At 34.8% G+C, this 19841-nt stretch overlaps 1 protein-coding gene across 3 annotated transcripts in view; it reads left to right on the top strand.

Moving 5' to 3' along the window:
* GSK3B (glycogen synthase kinase 3 beta) overlaps positions 1–19841 on the top strand; it is a 203646-nt gene that overhangs the window by 109443 nt on the left and 74362 nt on the right. For all 3 annotated transcript variants that reach the window (XM_032852321.1, XM_032852318.1, XM_032852319.1), the window contains exons 4-5: positions 10871–10981; positions 19600–19730. In XM_032852321.1, coding sequence (XP_032708212.1) covers positions 10871–10981; positions 19600–19730 — 242 coding nt within the window. The remainder of the gene's footprint in view (positions 1–10870; positions 10982–19599; positions 19731–19841) is intronic.

Below are 19841 nucleotides of genomic sequence, written 5' to 3'. Positions count from 1 at the left end.
GGGATCATGACCCGAGCCGAAGGCAGAGGCTTCAACCCACTGAGCCACCCAGGTGCCCCAGTGGCACTAAAATATTATTACAATGCATATTGTATAAAAATTGAAATAACACAGGACAGTAGATAAAAATAAAATCTTCTTTACCCTGATCACTAAATCCTCAAATCCCTCTCCTTAGAGGTAAATTTCCTGTATGCATATATGAGCACATATATCCCATGTTAATGTAATAATATTAATTATTGTATTTAATATTATTAATTATTATTAATATTATTACATTGTTATAATAATGTAATATTATTTTGGAACATGTTGCCCCTCTTTCCCCCAAAATATTATAATACAGCATTTTATGTCTATATGCATAGATACTGCACCCAATTTTCCCCTACTGTTAATATGTAAGTAAGGTTATATTTATTACAGTTAATAAATCAGTATTGTTACGTTACTACTAATAAATTCCATAGTTTATTTAGATTTCCTTAGTTTTTATCTAATGTCTTTTTTCTCTTCCATGATCCCAGTTAGGCTACCACATTACATTTAGTTACTGTGTCTGTTAGGCTCCTCTTGACTGGCAATTTCTCAGGCTTCCTTGTTTTTGATGACCTTGACAGTTTTGAGGAGTACTGATAGGCTGCCTCACTACCGGGGTTTGTTTAATATTTATATCATAATAAACTGGTTATTTTGAAAAAGTCCACAGTGCCATTTCATCACATCATATCAAGGGGACATAGTATCGGCACAACTTGTAGCTGTTGTTACTAACCTTAGATCACCTGGCTGACCTAATATTTTTCATTTTTCTCCACTGTAAAGTTACTCCCCCTACCCTACCCCCTTTTCATGCTCTATCCTCTGAAAGGAAGTCACTGTACACAGCCCATACTTCAGAAGGTAGATTATTTTTAATTTCTTGCTCCCCACAAATTCAACAGTCTTTGCGTATGCACATGAACAGACATACATTGTCATACACATGATTCCTAGAAATGGCATTGCTGAGTTGAGTTGGATGTCTGTATGTCTTAGCTTTGGGATGAATATATTATTAACCCATTGATTTCCCAAAAGGTTGTAAGAGTTTTGGTTTTATCCAGAACTGTGTGATGGTGCACATTGGACCTAACCCTGTTCCAAACCCTAGTTTTCTTAGATTGAATTTTCTTTTCTAATTTGATAGGTGAACAGTGGTGGCTCATTGTTATTTTTATTATGTATCTTTAATTATGAATGGGGTTGCATATCTTAATTCTTATTCCCCATTGGTAGGACCATTATTGGCCATTTGTTTATGTCCCTTTGCAGTTTTTTCTATTGGAATGTTAGTCTTTTATTATTGATATAGATCATAATTAATGAGCTGTTTGTATCTTAAACAAAAATTAGTCCTTTGTCATATGTAAGCAGAAATATTTTTGCTAAATTGTCAAATTTTTTAAATTATAGTTGACATACAATGTTATATTGGTTTCATTGTACAATTTAGCGACTCGACAGTTATATCCATCATAACATGCTCACTATATCTGTCAACACACAGAGTTATTACAGTACTATATAAGCTATTCTAAAGCTGAAGTTTGTACATCCTCTTCCCCGTCATCTATTTCACCTGTCCCCCCATTTCCCTCCCCTCTGGCAACCATCAGTTTGTTCTCTGTCTTTATGAGTCTGTTTCTGTTTTGTTTGTTCATGTCTTTTGATTTTTAATTTCACATTTAAGTGAAATCATACAGTATTTGTCTTTCTCAGTCTGACTTACTTCACTTTGCGTAATAGTTTCCATGTTGTCATGAATGGCAAGATTTCATTCCTTTTTTTTTTTATGACTGAGAAATATTCCATTGTGTGTATATACCACATCATCTTTATCCATTCATCTACTGATAGACACTTAGGTTGCTTCCATATCCTGGCTGCGGTAAATACTGCTGCAATAAACAGAGGGGTACATATATCTTTTCAGGTTTGTGTTTTCATTTTCTTCAAGTAAATACCCAGAAATGGAGTTGCCGGGTTTTATGGCCATTCTAGTTTTAATTTTTTGAGGAATCTCCATACTGTTTTCTACAGTGGTTGCACCAGTTTACATTCTCACCAACAGTGCATGAGGATTCCCTTTTCTCCACATTCTTGCCAACCCTTGTTATTTCTTATCTTTTTGATACTGATGATGTGAGGTGATACCTCATTGTGGTTTTGATTTGCATTTCCCTGATGGTTAGTGATGTTGAGCATCTTTTCCTGTGCCTGTAGGCCATCTGTATGTCGTCTTTGGAGAAATGTTCAGGTCTTTTGCGCATTTTAAATTGGATTATTTGGGTTTTTTGGTGTTGCATTGTATGAGTTCTTTATATATTTGGGATATTAACCCCTTCTCAGATCATTTGAAAGTATCTTCTCCCATGCACTGTCTTTTCATTTTGTTGATGGTTTTCTAGTCCAGTTGTTTATTTTTGTTATTGTTTCCCTTGCCTGAGGAGATGGATCCAGAAAAATTTTGCTCAGGCTGATGTCCAAGAATGTATTGCCTGTGTTTTCTTTTAGGAATTTGGTGGTTTATGTAAGAAAGCGGTTTGGTTTCATTCTTTTGCATGTCCAGGTTTCCCAGAACCATTTATTGAAGAGAATTTTTTCCCCATTGTATATTCTTACTTCCTTCATCATAGATTAATTGACCATGTAAGGGTAGGTTTATTTCTGGGCTCCGTTTTTTTAAACCATTGATTTATATGTTTATTTTTATATCAGTATCCTACTGTTTTATTATAGCTTTGTAGTACAGTTTGAAATCTGGGATTCTGATACCTTCAGCTTTGTTCTTCTTTATCAAAATTGCTTTGGCTATTTGGGATATTTTGTGGTTCCATAAAAATGTTAGGATTATAATTTCTTCTAGTTCTGTGAAAAAAATACTGTTGGTACTTTGATAGGAATTGCAGTGAATCTCTAAATTGCTTTGGGTAGCATAGACATTTTAACAATATTCATTCTTCCGGTCCCTGAGCATGGTCTGTCTTTCCATTTGTTTGTGTCATCTTTAATTTCTTTTATCAATGTTTTATGGTTTCCAGAGTACATGTCTTTTACCTCCTTGGTTAAATTTATTCTTAGGTATTTTATTCTTTTTGATACAAGTATAAATGGGTTTGTTTTCTTAATTTCTCTTTCTGCTACTTCATCATTAATATATAGAAATGCAACATTTCTGCATATTAATCTTATAACCCTGCAACTTTACTGAATTCGTTAATTCTAATACTTTTTGGAGGACAAAAATGCTGTCTTTTAATAATTTGGTTCTGGTTTTGTTGTTATTTTTTTCAGAAACTAGTGTAAAAGTTTTACATCTTTGTGTGATCTAACTTGTCATCATTTTCCTTAATAGCTTATAACAGATATTTTGTCCTCCAGGATTGCAAATGCATTCACGTTTTCTTCTGGTAGATTTATGTTTTTTTTTTGTTTGTTTGTTTTTGTTTTTTTTTAAACTTGATAGTTTGGTGTTTACTTTGTGTTAATGGTGTTAGATGAAGATGAAGCTTACCATAATCTTGTTGTATTCCAAGTGTTTATCCTCCTTTCCCACCCCACTTCTCCCAAACAAAAGAATATTTCTCTTTCCTTCAACCACACCCACTTTATTGTCAGTGTTATTCCCATCTCTAGCCAACCTGGCACACAACATTGGAGAAGACACATCCATTTTCAAGTTTTTTTGTTTTTTGTTTGTTGGGGTTTTTTGTTAGTACAAGTTCCCTAACTCAATTCTGCGGAGAATCCTGGACTATCATGATACTTGGTTGAATGTCTTATTATTGGGTTCCATTATATGTCACTTCACATCCCATCAAATTTTTAGAATTATAGCATGATTCTACTTAGAACTGCAGCCTCCAGTAATTTTGTTTCCTTGACTTCAAAAATCATCTGAGGATAAGAACATCATAGTACTATCTGTTTTCCAAATGTAGGATGGACTTTTCCCAGTTCTTGTTTAGTTTTCATTAGGTGTGATTGAAATTTTGTCATTTAAATTTCTTCCTGAATGAATGACTTTAGAGTGAAGTTCATAGAGGAGTGGTTATGAGCAGTTAGGGAGTAGTTTATTAATAGAAGTGATAACTAGGAATAACTGAACCACTGAGAGAAATACTTCCTAAATTGTACATCATGAAGTTTTTTTGGAGATTTCTTTCTTTCCTTTTTTTTTTTTTTTAAGATTTTATTTATTTATTTCAGAGAGAGAGAGAGAGCATGAACAAGCGGAAAGAGAGAAGTCGAATCCCTGCTGAGGGCAGAGCCCAGTGTGGAGCTCAATCTCAGGACCCTGAGATCATGATCTGAGCCTAAGGCAGACACTTAACTGACTGAGCCACCCAGGTGTCCCCAAAATGATGGCTTTTAAATGCATATGGTCATTTATACTATACCTACAAAATGGACAGACTTCCTCTATGGTTCTAAAGAAATTGGAAATTTTTGGTGATAAATGGAGTGAGTAGACAAAGTATCTAGGGGTGCCTGGGTGGCTCACTGGGTTAAAGCCTCTGTCTTCAGCTCAGGTCCTGATCTCAGGGTCCTGGGATCCAGCCCCGCATCGGGCTCTCTACTCGGCAGGGAGCCTGCTTCCTCCTCTCTCTTTGCCTGCCTCTCTGCCTACTTGTGATCTCTGTCTGTCAAATAAATAAATAAAATCTTAAAAAAAAAAAAGACAACAAAGTATATATGAGCATAGATTTATGTTACTCTGCAAAGTAGTAGTCTAAATATAATTTAAGCCCCCATATTTCTCATAGGGTAGTATTTTAGAACATTCAACCTGTAGCAGACATGGTTTCTTTGACCTTCCTCTGATGTATTCTGCTTTGTTAATGTTATGAATAAAATACATTGCCTAAAAATGGGTATCATCAGTACGTCACATGAAGCCTGAACTGTGCCAAAGCAGAGTAGAATTATCTTTACTGATCTGAACATAGTACTTTATCTGTAACCTAACATTGCATTTTTTCATTAAGCGTGTCTCAATGTTGATTGCCTTTGGAGTTCTCTTCAGTTATACCTCTCATTTATTTTCCAAGTGAGTTACTGTCAAGTCTTATCTGTCAGTCTACATAATAAATTGGTACTTTGAGTTTAATCACAGGGTTTTGTATTATATTGTAGGTTTAGCTTAGTTTTCCAGACTATTAGAGTTCTTTAAATTCTTATTTGGTCTTCCATTTTAAGCCATTCGTAGATTTGTGTCGATCTTTGGTGGTTATGTGAAAGTCAGAAATTATAAACTGACTGCCAAATTCATCCCCTGGTGTGTTTTATTTGACTAGCACATTCTGTTAGTATTTTTATGAATTAGGATGCTTTTAGTTATCTTTTGTACTGTCTATCTGATTTATCAACCACTACCCCTTACTGCATTACACCTTTTGGCTTCACACATTTACATTCTGTTGCTTAGCCATTCATTGAAGACATTTGCTTTTGCAACCTCTAATATATTAAATCATTTATGAAAATACTGATTGGGACAAGAAAAGGACAGAGCTTGTAGTCCTACATCTAGAAACCTTCCTTGAATTTGACATTTATATTTTCATCTTTTTATTCTTCGCTTTTGGTGTGATTGTTTAGCAAATGAATTAAATTATAATACAGTGCTGTATACACCCTCAGGTTATTCATAAATATATCATGATTAACTTTGTCAAATGATTTATTAAAATCACGTTTCTTGATTTTCAACATCTGTGTTAATGATCTTTCTGAAACCCAAGACTCACCATTCCTTCAGTTCTCTGTACATATTCTTTTGGTTCTAGTTTGGTATTCTATTTATGTATTCCTTTTAGTAGACCTCATCTTCACTTGGAACTTCTTGTCTAAATCTTGATCTCTCAAATGTTCTTCTCTTGCTTTTTTTTGCTGCCTTTAGTTCTACATATGACCTTATTTCTTATTTCACAAGAAGGAGGGTTATCAGACATACACTTAACTTAGAATTCTTTCTAACCTAATCATTTATTTTAGATGTATTGGAAGAAAAATGTGGTATCCTTACCTCCTAAACATGACAATAGTGAACATTTAAGTCTTTATAATTTGCCAGGTAATGTGCTTAAAGAGCTTTTTATAGATTATTATAATCTCAATATAGTCTTAAAGTAGATGCCATTGTTAGTGTGATTTTACAGGAAACTGAGTCTGAAAGAAATTAAGTAACTTGCTTGTGGTCACAGAACTTGTACTATCAGAGTTTGGCCTTCCATGTTTTGTTTGACTAATGCTAACGCTGCCTTTTAATTGCACTGAATGGTACTCTGTGTTCTTGTTTCTCATTTCTCGTGATGTTCTAGAACATTGTTTTATCAGTTATCCCTTTTCTTTCCTTTCTTACCACTTTATTCCATCCTTTTATTCTATCCTTATCCACTCAGCCTAAAATAAATTTGGGTATCCTTTAGCTATTTAAAAAATACAAATGAAAAGCACATCAACAATTTCTCTACAACCTCTCCTCTATTTTGCCTCTCCTCAAGTTATCAGCTCCTGGCTTGCTTTTTACTTTCACCACAATGGATTTTGTAAGAACAAACTAAATTAGCTGCCTCCTGTTCCTCACCTACCATCTATTTACTCTTGATCTTAGTATAGGTTGGTTGCTTCTGGCACCATGGTCTGAAACTGCTCTTTCCAGGACCATCACTGAACCACGATACACCAGATCTAACAACCTTTCAGTCCTTATCTCTCCTGCCAGTGAAACACCTTGCTGTTCCACATCTCATCATTATTGAAATTTCTTTGCTTTTTAATGCCTCTTAGTTCTGTTTCTTGGTCTTTACAAAGTTGTCGCCTAATGTAATATCCTTAAGGTTAATGTTTTCTAGGATTACACTCTGAGTCTCTTCTCACTCTCTTACTGTACCCACACTTCTTAGTTGAGTGAGGCTGTGCTCATAGTTTTAGCTACTGTCTAAATCTCTAGACATACTCCATTCTCTTTTTTTGAGTTTTGACTTGACCTGCATTTCCAGCTATCTGTGGAACATAGCCACCTAAAATGTTCTGAGATCCAAGATTCTCCATTAAATAAAAGTTAAAACTTTTCCTTCACACCTTTTTTTCCTCTTTACGCTTTCCTTGTTTCATTACCTGCCTAGTCACCCAGGTTTAGAGACTGTTTAATTAGTCCCAATTTCTTTGCTTCAGGAGGTTCTCTATTACTCTCATGCTTAGGTAGCCAATATACCTGCCTCTCCTAACCTCCATTTTCTTTCAGTCCTTATTGTCTAAATGCTAGTCTAGGTCTTGGATACCTGTAGGACGTTTCTAGAAGCTCACACTGCTTTCACTCTCAACTTCCCTCTTCCCCCCAACCTTCATACCTGCTTTTCACAGTGCTGTTTGAGTTAAAGCAGATGTGTATGACTGCCATCCTAATTTTTAAATAATATTCATTGTTTCTGAGCTTAATTCATTCAGCAGATATTTATTGAGTACCAACTATGTGCTAGGCAGTATTCTAGGTGGAGAAGAATGATGAACAAAACGGACAAAAATCATTACCACTCGTTGAGCTTAGTCTAGTTGGGGGGAAGGAGACAATATAAAGTAAACTAGGTGGTTAGAAAATGGTAAGTATCATGGGGAAAAATAAAGTAGGCAGGGCAGGTAAGAGTATCGGATGGAGAAATTGGTGAACACCCAGTTAGGGAAAGCTACTCTAAAACAGTAACATTTTAGCAGGATTTAAAGGAATTGAGACAAGAGCAATGTGTATATCTAAGGGGGAGAATATTCCAGGCTTAAGGAGTGATCCGTATAGCGGCTCTGAATATGAAATCCTGCCAAATGTGTTCAAGAAACAGCAGGAAGTTATTCTCAGTAGAGATGAGCAAGCAGTGGGGCAGCAGTAGAGGATGGAAATAAGAAAGTATGTGTGGAGGACCTTGTAGACCACTTTATAAGCATAAATCTTAATGAGGTGTAGTGGAAGAGCTACCATTTAACTTCTGTTTTGTTGATATTAGACCAAAGGGGAAAGGTGAAAGCGGAAAGACCATTTGGGAGGATACTGCCATAATCCAGATGAGAGGTGATAGTAGTTCAGACTAGGATTATAGCAATGAAGATGATAAGAAATGGTTGGATCATGAATAAATTTTAAAGATAGTACCATTAATACTTTCTTTCGTATGTGTATATGTGTAAGAGAAGGAGGAGAGTGGGGGAATTAATGATGATTCTTAGGTTTTTAGCCTTAGCAATGTCAAGTACACAATATGACATAATAGTCTGGAGTTAAAGGCAGAAGTCCAACATGTATATGAATTTAGGAGATATCAGTGTAGAGTATTGAACCACCTGACTAGATGAGAGCATAACAGGAGTGAGCTTACATAAGAACAGAGATCTGACTGAGGCCTGGGATCCTCCATTCCTTAAGAGAGAAAGGGGAATAGAATGAGCCAGAAATGGAGAGCAAGAAGAGTGGTCTTTAAGGTAAGATGAAAATCAGAAGAGTATAGTGTTTTAGAACCCATGTAAAGCAAGTATTCAAAAGAGGGGAGCATGGTCCAACTATGTTAGATGGTAGTGCTTAGCCAAGTAGAAAGGAGAGATAAGGTGATGACTGAAAATTGACATTGGATTCAGCAACATTAACTGATCTTAAGCAACAATTCTGGTTGAGCAGTGGTGATGAAGTCCTGTTTGGAGTAAGTTTCAGAGAGAATGAGAAAAGACTGGTATTGGAGAATGTCAGTCTAGACACCTCTTTGGAGTAAATTTACTATTAAAGGAGGGCAGAAAATATGGTGGTAATTAGTGCAGTTAGAGTTTTCTTTTTAATGATGGGAGAAGTAACAGTGGGTTTATATGCAGATTATAATGCTCCCAGAGAGAGAGAATAATTAATGAAGAGAGATAGGAAAATTATTGAAGTGCTGATTGTGATTAGGAAGAGCAGAATAGTATCATTTTTTACATGTAGAGGATTTGCCTTTAAAAGGATATTAGCAACTTTATCACTAATTAGAGAAGGGAAATAGGAGCATATGGGGTTAGATGCTGTAGATGGGCACATGTAATAGTGCAAGCCAGGTCATCAGCTGAGGGTGAGGATGGGAAGACAGGTATTGGAGGTCAAACTGAAAGAAGAAATCAAGTATTTGGGAAAAATGAAAGGACTAGGCAAATATGTAATTGCTGGGCCAGTTGAATTTCTTGATGATGAATTTACTGTGAAACCAAGCAGCACAGTTTTAGATTTTTTTGTAGCCATGTTCAGCAGTTTGGGTACAGGCATGGAATGAATGGGTAGCTGGATTTAACCAGGGTTGTGGTTTATCAAACAGGTCTGATATAAGAAAAGGATATATATTAGAGCAGACTTGGCACACTTTTTCATAAAGGGCCAGATAGTAAATATCTTTGGTTTTGCAGGCTATAGTCTCAGTTATATACTCAGCTCTGCCCCAGAGCAGCTATAGACAATACTTACATGAATGAACATTGCTATGTTCCTATAAAACTTTATTTATAAAAACAGGCAGCAGGCCTTTGCTGTTGTTTACTGACCACGTGTTAGAGAATGAGGCTAATGGTAGACCGTGATATAAGCTGGATATAGAGAGAAGAGAGGAGAACGTGGAAGAGTGAGGGATAATGAAAAGGTAGTAGAGTTGATGGCACGCTGTCTCACTAAACTGTTTCCTGAGCTCTGCTGTTTTTCATTGACCCCACATCTTGTTTTTCTATGCCTTCATAGTTTTTCTATGCCTTAAACGCTCCTTTCATACTCCATTTAGATGTCGTCTCTTTTATGCCCCCACCTTTACTTCCTCTACAGTGGCTACTGACATGTAGAAAATGCTCAGTAAATGCTGAAAACTGAAATTCTTTACTTCGTTTTGATAGGTAACATGATTTCAGATTGGGAAGATTGTGAAAATTTGTTTACCTACAGATTTTCCCCTTCAGCAGCTGTTTCTAGATTTGAATACAGTGATTTTCAACTTGTTTTCTGCTTCATTTTACCTATCTGATATTGTTCACATAAACAGAGTAAAGGTAGCACTCTGTTCCTCTTTCCTACTTGGTACTTAGTTGGAATTCCTTTCTTTCTATCTACTGATCTTGGATTGGTGTCTTTAGGCTGCTGAGAAAGGATGTTTAAACATAGGATCTGCAATAAACTTGTGAGTATGGTAACTTGCTGCCTTATAAATTACTCTTTTTATTTCAGTTACTTGTATAAGACAAGTGATTATTCTACTAATTATAGACTATCAGATAACCATAGAATCTTCTTTGTAGAGGTTGTAGAGAAATTTTGAAGAACATCTAGTCCAATTTTTCATATTCTAGTTGAAGGAACTGAAGCCTAGAGAGATTAAGTGTTGCATTAGTTAGTATACATTAATTTAGTAGCCGAGCAAAGGCTGGAAATCTTCACTGCTAATTTAGTACTCACTCTACTACCATGACAGCTTCCCAATAGGATATAAGGGCACTGATTCTCAAACTAGAAAATAGGAAATTTTGTGACAGGTGATATCCTCTAAAATCTTACTACAAAATAATAGTTTAAATATAATTAAAAATCTTAGCAGTATTGAAATGGCTATTTTTTTTTAACCATGAAATTGTTAGTAAAAAGATACAGTAGACTTGTTTTTACTGTTTTGGCTATATTCTGAATTACTTTTGTATAATTAGAATTGAATGTATGAATCTTAAAAGTGTGAATAAGTAAAAGTAAAAAAATCTGAGTAAATGTATAGAGATTTTGCTCTGACTATATAAAATACTAGTTTCTAATTTTGTTTTTTCTGTTTTTAATGAACTCTTTCAGAAAGATGAAGTCTATCTTAATCTGGTGCTGGACTATGTTCCGGAAACAGTATACAGAGTTGCCAGACACTATAGTCGAGCCAAACAGACGCTCCCTGTGATCTATGTCAAGGTATGTAAAAATGGAGCAATTTCCCATTGTGAAAAGTACTTAATATGAGCCAAGGAAAGTGCTGGCTATGTTTTAACTATATTATTGTATATAATGCCAAGTGGGGGAAGCTTCAAAGTAGATATTGCTAGATCTTCATTAAATTCTTATATAATTTTGAAGTGTGAAACCTTCACCTTTTAAACTTTGATGACTCTCATATTAAAAATATCTTGTCATATTTCTGACTAGTGAATTTTTTCACAGACATTTGTGGATTTTAATTTTGCTGGCCATAACACCTATTTATTTAATTTCAGATACCCTTATTATGGCATAGACTGAAAAAGGAGCAGGCATATCATATAAAATTATAAAATATATATATGATCATATTAAACATTATGTAGCCATTTATAGATTCAGCTTACTGTAGCTAAAGTTTAAATTTCTTATAATTTTAAATATGTACAGACTCTGTGAAGGTGTTACTTAATTTTTAGTACCTAATGTCAGCTTCTGTGAAAGAACTCAAGAGTTGCTAGGAATTTATCCAGCATAATTCTGATTAAAGTTTTGATCGCTGATTAGAAACATTATTGTCACTATTATCGTTATTAGATTGTTCAGATCTTGCAAAAATTTTATTGAAGTATGTTTGACACACAGATTATTTTAACTATGACATTGTGAAAATTAACTAGGTGTTAAGTTTCGAAGTCTAGCTATCTAAATACAATTTTTTGCATTTTATTCTTTATAGGAGTGACTCTAGAAAATAAAATTGACTCTGAATGTCTTAAGATTGAGTAGTGAATTTTGCTTAATGGTTGCAATTTTAAACTTTATAGTGATAAAGTGGGTACCAAAGCAGGAATTTGGTAGCTAGATAATTATGACAAGGAGTCAATATTCCTATTGAATTCAGTGTTAGGAATTTAAAAACCTGCTTCCAGTATAATTTTATTTGGACTTATCAAACTTGGTTGAAGTTGGTGGTTAAGTTGATAATAGGAGGAACTAAAAGACACAGTTTTTGTACTGCAAATGTACTTTAGTACTTTATTCTAATTTTAAGATAGTGGGTCCTATTCAAGATAACCTGTACACTAGAATATCCCTTTTAAGTCCCTAAATCTAGAATAATCTTTGAACATCTCAGTTTAGAATGTTGATGGATTTATGAAGCAGAAGAAACCCTAGATTTAGTTCCTGAAGACCTAGTTTTGAGACCCAACTTTGCTATTAAGTGTTTTTGGGCAGTTACCGATCTACTCTCTACTTAGCTTCCATGTTGGTAAAATTGTACTCATTTATTTACTGCTCACAATTAAGCATTGTTGGTCTGTAAGGTGAACTTAACATATGAGAAAACACTTTTGGGACTGTAAAATAAAAGTAATAGAAAATCTTAACACTAGATTTAAAAAAACAACATGTGGACATTTAATAAGATATGCACAGTAGTTAGACCAGTTTTTTATTTCAACTCTAATTCAGCAAACAAATGCTAAATGATTGCAGAACAATGTGAAGCTTAATAAAATATTTGATTCCTCCTCTAATAAGAAGAAAAATGATTATACAAATAACTATAAAACAAAAAATACACAGTGTTACTAAAGTAGTTAGATAGGTCATATTCTTTTGAATTGGCAAAATTCCCAAGAGAGAGGGATAGTAATACCTCTGTTGAATCTACCCTTCAAGTTTACTTCCCTCCTAGCATATCTATATTGCTCCATAGCTAAGCCAATACCTGTTTTCTCACCATTTAACATAAAATGTGCCAAGTGATTTTCTTTTCCTGTATCTGTCTACAGAAATTTTACTCGTTTCAGGATCTTGTCTTTGGTCACTCTAAATATATGTTTTTATTATTGAAGATTTCAAATAGAAATAAAGGAGAAAATGGAATAATGAACCCCCATGTACCCATTATACTGTTTGAACAATGTTCAGTTCATGGCCACTCTTGTTTCACCTATACCACCCTCTACTCCCCACTTCCTTTATTTTGAAGCAAGTCACAGATAATATTATTTTCGTCTGTAACTATTTCAGTATATATGTGTAAATGATAGGGTCTTTCTTTTTAAAAGCTTAGTTACAATATCGTTGTCTTTACCTATACAAATAAATAGTTAATCACTAACATCTTTAGATATCTACTATTTTTATTGCCTGTGTGTGTGTGTGTGTGTGTGATTTTAAGTTTCTTTGTTAGAATTGGGTAAGGTGCATGTTTTATAATTGGCTGATCTATGTGTCTAATTTTTCTTTTAACTTATAGACCACTCTCTCTCACACTTTGTTATTAAACAAACTGGGTTAGTTGATGTGCAGTTTCATGGTCTGAGTTTTGCTGATTGGGTTACTGTAGTGTTAATATGTTGCTCTGTCTTCTGTATTTCCTGCAAATTGATGATTAGATATATTTTTATAAGATTTAAGACTACTGCATATGTATTATTGAGTGGTTTCCTAAGGAAGAACATAATATCTTTTTGTGATGCTTATAACCATTTATCATTTCCTAAATCTGTTAATTTATAAAGGGTTACAAAATATGCATATTCTTCAGTTATTATTCATTCTTTATTTATAAGCTGGGGGACGCTTGGGTGCCCTACCTGGTTGAGCATCCAGCTCTTGTTTTCGAGTTCAGGTCGTCAGATCCACCCTGTGCTTAGCATGGAGTCCACTTGAGATTCGCTTCCCCTTCCTTTCCCTCCCTCCCCCAACCACTCACCCTGTGTCTCTCCCTCTCCCTCTCTCTCTCAAATAAATAAATAAATAAATGAATGAATGAATGAATGAAAGAAAGAAAGAAAGAAAGAAAGAAAGAAAGAAATCTTTAACCAAAAAAATTTATAAGCTGAAATAGTTTCCCACGTCAAGTATTTGATTACCTGAGGTACAGTTTATATAATAAATACAGGATATGTATTTGATTATATCCCTTAATTTACAAAAATTTATAATTAGTTGGTTCACAGGTTCCTCCAGAAGTGACCAACAAGGTATTTGTTGTGTAGGTTTGTTTTAAAACTTCTTGCCTGAGTCTCAATAATCTAATCTTTGATAGCTTCTTCCCTTTCTAGCATGGTAGTGTTCTAGGTTCATCTTATACATTACTTCCTCAGACTTGGAATCAACCTTTTCTTCAAGGAGACCTTATTCTTTTAGTGAGAAATGATATTTAGAGACCATGGTCTCTAATGTTAGGAGTAGTAATTGCTACAGGGTTGGTTACTCTTTCTGGGTTTTTTAGTGCACAGAGTTAGAAAATACTTCAATAAGCTTTTCAAATAAAATACATTTTTTTTTTAATCTCAAAAGTTAATATAGATTGACATTGCTCATTAAATATTGAGGGGGGTTAACAATCTTCCATCTATATCTTCTTTCTCTTACACTAAAAATTTCATTTTTCAGTGATAGTATGATTACTTATTCTGTCCTACACTCTACATATAATAGTCTTAGAATAATAATAGTGACACTACCACGACTAAGTGAAAGTAATTTAAGATCACTTTGCATTTCTTTTTATTTCTATGGTATATTTTATTAGGTATGAACAGTAAAATTTTTCTCTTAAAAAAAAATTATTTCCTCTCTGTGCGAGTATGCGTCATTAAGCTTTGTTCATTTCTTTTTTTTTTTTTTAATATTTATTTGAGGGAGAACGAGAGAGTGCATGTACAAGAGAGCGCAGGTGGTGGAGAGGGAGACGCAGGCTGCCCATCAAGCAGGACTCGATCTCTGGGCTCTGGGATCATGACCTGAGCCGAAGGCAGCCGCTTAACCAGCTGAGCCACCCAGGCACTCCAAGCTTTGTTTATTTCATTTTACTTTTACTGGAGATTGCATTTAAAATTTTTTTATTCATGCATTGCCTGGGTGGCTCAGTCAGTTAAGAGCCTGACTCTTGTTTTTGGCTCAGGTCATGATCTCAGGATTGTGAGACAGAGCCCCACATCAGGTTCCCTGCTGGACATGGAGTGTGCTTAAGATTCTCTCTCTTCTTCTCCTTCTGTCCCCACCCCTCCACAAAAATATTTTTTAAACTTAATTTTGCTTTAAATTTTATGTCAACATTAATATAAAATATTATTAGTTCCAAAGTAAAATCTACAAAACAAGGATTATCATCAAATAAGTTTAACTTTTATACCTGTTTCTTCTCTATTTCCTCTCTCCCCCAGTTAAATATTTAAATTTTTTATTGTCCTCACATTTTAAAATAAGCAGATGTATATAATTATTTTTCCACCTCCTTTTTATGTAAACAGTTACATAATATGTGCATTTTCCTCCATGATACTTTTTAAGTTAAAAATACATTCTAGAGATCATTCTTTATTAACATAGATAGGCATAGCTATTTCACCTTCCTTTTATAGCTCCACATTAGTGTATTATATGGCTATATCCTAATTTATTCAGTTGGTCACCTACTAATGGTCTGTTGTTTTCCCTTCAGGTGTTTGTTTTTGTTTTTGCTATTACAAATAATGTAGTAAAAAGCCTTGTGTTTTCTGTGGTTTGTTTTGTTTTAAAGATTATGTATATTTTTAGAGAAAGAGAGGGCATGAGCAGAGAGAAAGGGGCAGAGAATCTCAAGCAGACTCTGCACTGAGCAGGGAGCCCAACACGGGGTTCAATCTCAGGATTCTGAGATCATGACCTGAGCTGAAACCGAGTCAGATGCTTAACCGACTAAACCACCAGGGCACGCAATGTTTTCTGTGTTTTTGACAGCATATATTTGGATGAGATCTCTGGCATCCTGTATTGTAAAAAAGAAAATAAGGTTATTATGCATATTGAAGTCGGCATGCAAGGAAAGATCTAACACTCCTTTTACCCCCTTGTGGAAAAAAGGATGTTTCTTTTATATAACTGTAGCCCTTTCTGTTGGCCTGTTGTCTTTTTAGGACTCAAATCTATTCTTATTTTTAAGAATTTAAAAAAGATAAAAAGTTTTAAAAAACTTTTTAAACTTTAAACTTTAAAAAAAGATAAAGAGTTTAAAAAAGATAAAAACATTGTCTGAAATTGATAAGTTGCTCTCATTCACTTTTTTATTTTACCTAGTTTTATAAAACTATTTTTTGTGAAAAATATTGGATTGGGAGAGCAGTAAAAATAATAAACACATATACTCTTGCCTTCATGGACCTGACCATCCAATAAGTACTTGTTTAGCATACATGTCACCAGAATGGCAGCTACAGTCCTTTGTAATTGTTTGACATCCACTTTTTCACTTTTTCTGGAGAAGTTGAGTATATTATATTATATTATTGCTTCAAACATTTCTTCAGTTTTTATAGTATGGGTCACTTTGTAGTTGATGGTGGTTAATACACAAGTTAAAAAGTTTTTGAGCAACTTTGCCTTTTGATGAGCATCTTCTATAACTAAGTAGGTTTTAAAATTCAAGTCTGAAACCAGGAAAATCATCATTGTGAATTTGAATTTTTTTTTTTTTAATTGAAAGACAGGTTAAAGAACATGGTCTGAAGACACAAGAAAGCTGGCTGCATTTTTGTGAATCATAAACAAAATTGTTATGTATTGTTTGTTTTAAACAGATTTAGTAGCAAAGAGGAAAGAACAGTGGACTTGAGTTAGATTTGATAACTTTGTAACTGATCAGACTGTTCATTTGGGCTTCAGTTACCACACCTATAAAAATGAGGATAAATATGCATCTCGCAGAGTGATTGCAAGAATTAATTAAACAAAAGGGTAAAACAAGCTTGGTTTGACAGTACGTATTAAATAAATCTTGAGGGGTGCCTGGGTGGCTCAGTCGTTATGCGTCTGCCGTCAGCTCAGGTCATGATCCCAGGGTCCTGGGATCGAGCCCCCCACATGGGGCTGCTTGCTCAGTGGGAAGCCTGCTTCTCCCTCTCTCATTCCCCTTGCTTGTGTTCCCTCTCTCTCTGTCTCTTTCTCTGACAAATAAAATCTTTTAAAAAATCTATCAGTCAATCTTGAATTTCAAAATGTGCTAAATATCTCCTGAGTTTCTAAGAGTTTATCATTCTTGTATTTACTTGGTGATCAAGCTATTTAATGGATACATTTTTATACTTTCATTTAATAGAATAAAAATACGATAAAATACAGAAATCATTATTAAAGAGGTATACTTTCCCAAGCCACTATGCAGTATTTAGTATCTGATTTGGATAAATTGCTTATCTTCTGTGCCTCAGGCACTTTATATGGAAAATAAAAATAATAATGCCTATTATTACATAAAGATTAAATGAAAATTCATGCAAAGCACTTAGAATAGTAGCTTTTTCTTGTTACTGTTACTGCTATCTTGATAGTAGAGAAGGCCTCTTCATTTTCCTGTAAATACACTTTTACAGAGTCTAAAACAAAATAGATATGAAATTGTACATTTCTTCTTTATCCTTTCAAAAGATAAAGTGAGGAGAATGGATACAGATTAGATCTTTCAGATGAATGAATATAGTAAAAAAAAAAAAATGCCTCAGTCTCATTTAAGGACTCAAGCATTTTTGACAAAACTTTTTTTTTTTTTTTACACTGGTGATTGCTGACCCAGACATTAGCGCCCTGATGGTTAGTAAAATCTCTCCTTTAATAAATTAATACCTGTGAACTTAATTTCTTATTGGAGCTTATTTTCTTAGTAGTAATAAATTTAACTTTTAGAACTCTGAGAGTAAGCTTTAGGACTTGGAGATACGATGATATCAAACAATAATAATAACATAATAGAATTAGGAAGCTTTTTAAATTATATGGAATACCAACATCCTTTAATTCTTTTTTTAAAAAAGATTTTATTTATTTATTTGATAGAGATTACAAGTAGTCAGAGAGGCAGGCAGGGAGAGAGGAGGAAGCAGGCTCCCCGTGGAGCAGAGAGCCCTATGCGGGGCTTGATCCCAGGACCCCGAGACCATGACCTGAGCCAAAGGCAGAGGCTTTAACCCACTGAGCCACCCAGGCACCCCTACATCCCTTAATTCTAACTTTGGGGACAAAATGCTGACCTTATTGAAGATCTCTTTCATACATTTTACATCATGCTTTTTTAAAAAAGGCTTAAACTCTTCCAGCTTTAGTTCAGTATAACATTAAGAATGTACTGAAATTGAGCTGTCTGTAGTTTTCATCAGGGCCTGTCTGAAGAAAAGTAGGCCTCATGTTAACTTCAAGAAACTAGTAAGTCTTGGGGCACCTGGGTGGCCCAGTGGGTTAAAGCCTCTGCCTTCTGCTCAGGTCATGATCCCAGGGTCCTGGGAAGGAGCCTGGCATCAGGCTCTCTGCTCAGTGGGGAGCCTGCTTCCTCCTCTCTCTGCCTGCCTCTGCCTACCTGTGATCTCTGTCTGTCAAATAAATAAATAAAACCTTAAAAAAAAAAAAAAAAGAAAGAAACTAGTGCCTACTTGTGATCTCTTTCTGTCAAATAAATAAATAAAACCTTAAAAAAAAAAAACTAGTCTTAACAGTAGCCTCTGAAGGTAGTGCCTATCGGTACTTTTCCGACCTTTGACTTTGTCATTGTTTTAACCAAGATACTGATATACTTGATTTGAACTCATTTCAAAAATTCTTTCCATGATATATAACTTTGAGGTAGGGGTCAGAAGGTAAGTAGTCAGAAAAATTTAAACACCAACCTTGGGATAAACAGATTTAAGATATACTCACTTTCTTGATAGAGTCCCTGTCTTCCTCAGCTAGAGTCTGAGTCTTTCTTCCATGCAGAGTCAGTTTCTCAGTGTATTTTTTTAATAATAGAATTGAAATAAATATCCCTTCAATTTGATGTCAATAATCAGCAAGGATGCATTTTTTTTAAAAAATATTTATTTATTTGACACATAGAGAGAGATATCACAAGTAGGCAGAGAGGCAGGCGGGGGTGGGGGGAGCAGGCTCCCCGCTGAGCAGAGAGCCCAACATGGGGCTCGATCCCAGGACCCTGAGACCACAACCCAAGCAAAGGCAGAGGCTCTAACCCACTGAGCCACCCAGGCGCTCCAAGGATGCGTTTTTTAATAGCATTTTAAAGTCTACTTATTTCTGAAGGATAATATAGGAAGATTGGTGTAGCTACTGATGTCTTGATAGATCATTGGTTATAGATTTTCTCAGTCACATGTGAGTTTTCCTGGTCCCCTCTATCAATGAGCTCTAGGGCTGACATCTCAGGAAAATACATTCTAAAGATGAAATTGTACATACTTAATAAGAATAGTGAACTTAGGAAAAAACAGAATACTTGGCTTCTGGTCTAAACAGTGTTACTTGCTAGCCACATGATCTGGAATACCTTTCTGGGTTTTCCATCTGTATTTTTTTTAATAGCCCATTTTAGGAGGCTTACGGTAAGATGTCAGTAAAATAAAAATTTATAAAGCACATTGTGACATTTCCTTTTTTTTATTGAGGGGAATGGTGCAAATATAACATGGTTAATGTGACTTTAATTAGCTAATTAATATATAAGTGACATGAAACTCTTAAAAGGGAGATTGAGTGCTGCTCTTTTCTGAAAATCTGTTACTTAATTTACTGCTTAAAGATTCTGATTTGTTTGGGACAAAGTCTTCATTAATTTTTACTATATTTTCCAGTTGTATATGTATCAGCTGTTCCGAAGTTTAGCCTATATCCATTCCTTTGGAATATGCCATCGGGATATTAAACCACAGAACCTCTTGTTGGACCCTGATACAGCTGTCTTAAAACTCTGTGACTTTGGAAGGTAAGCTAGCTTTCTTTTCTTCTCCCTTCTTTCACTCCTCCCCAGTCCCACCCTCCTACCCAGTATGCTCTTTTAAAACTATATGCCTTTGGGTGCACCTGGGTGGCTCAG

Source organism: Lontra canadensis, unplaced genomic scaffold (assembly GCF_010015895.1).
Source record: "Lontra canadensis isolate GAN:19392208 unplaced genomic scaffold, GSC_riverotter_1.0 scaffold6, whole genome shotgun sequence".
NCBI lineage: Eukaryota > Metazoa > Chordata > Mammalia > Carnivora > Mustelidae > Lontra > Lontra canadensis.
The sequence above is the reverse complement of the archived record's forward strand: the minus strand, read 5'-3'. Positions and strand labels throughout refer to the sequence as shown.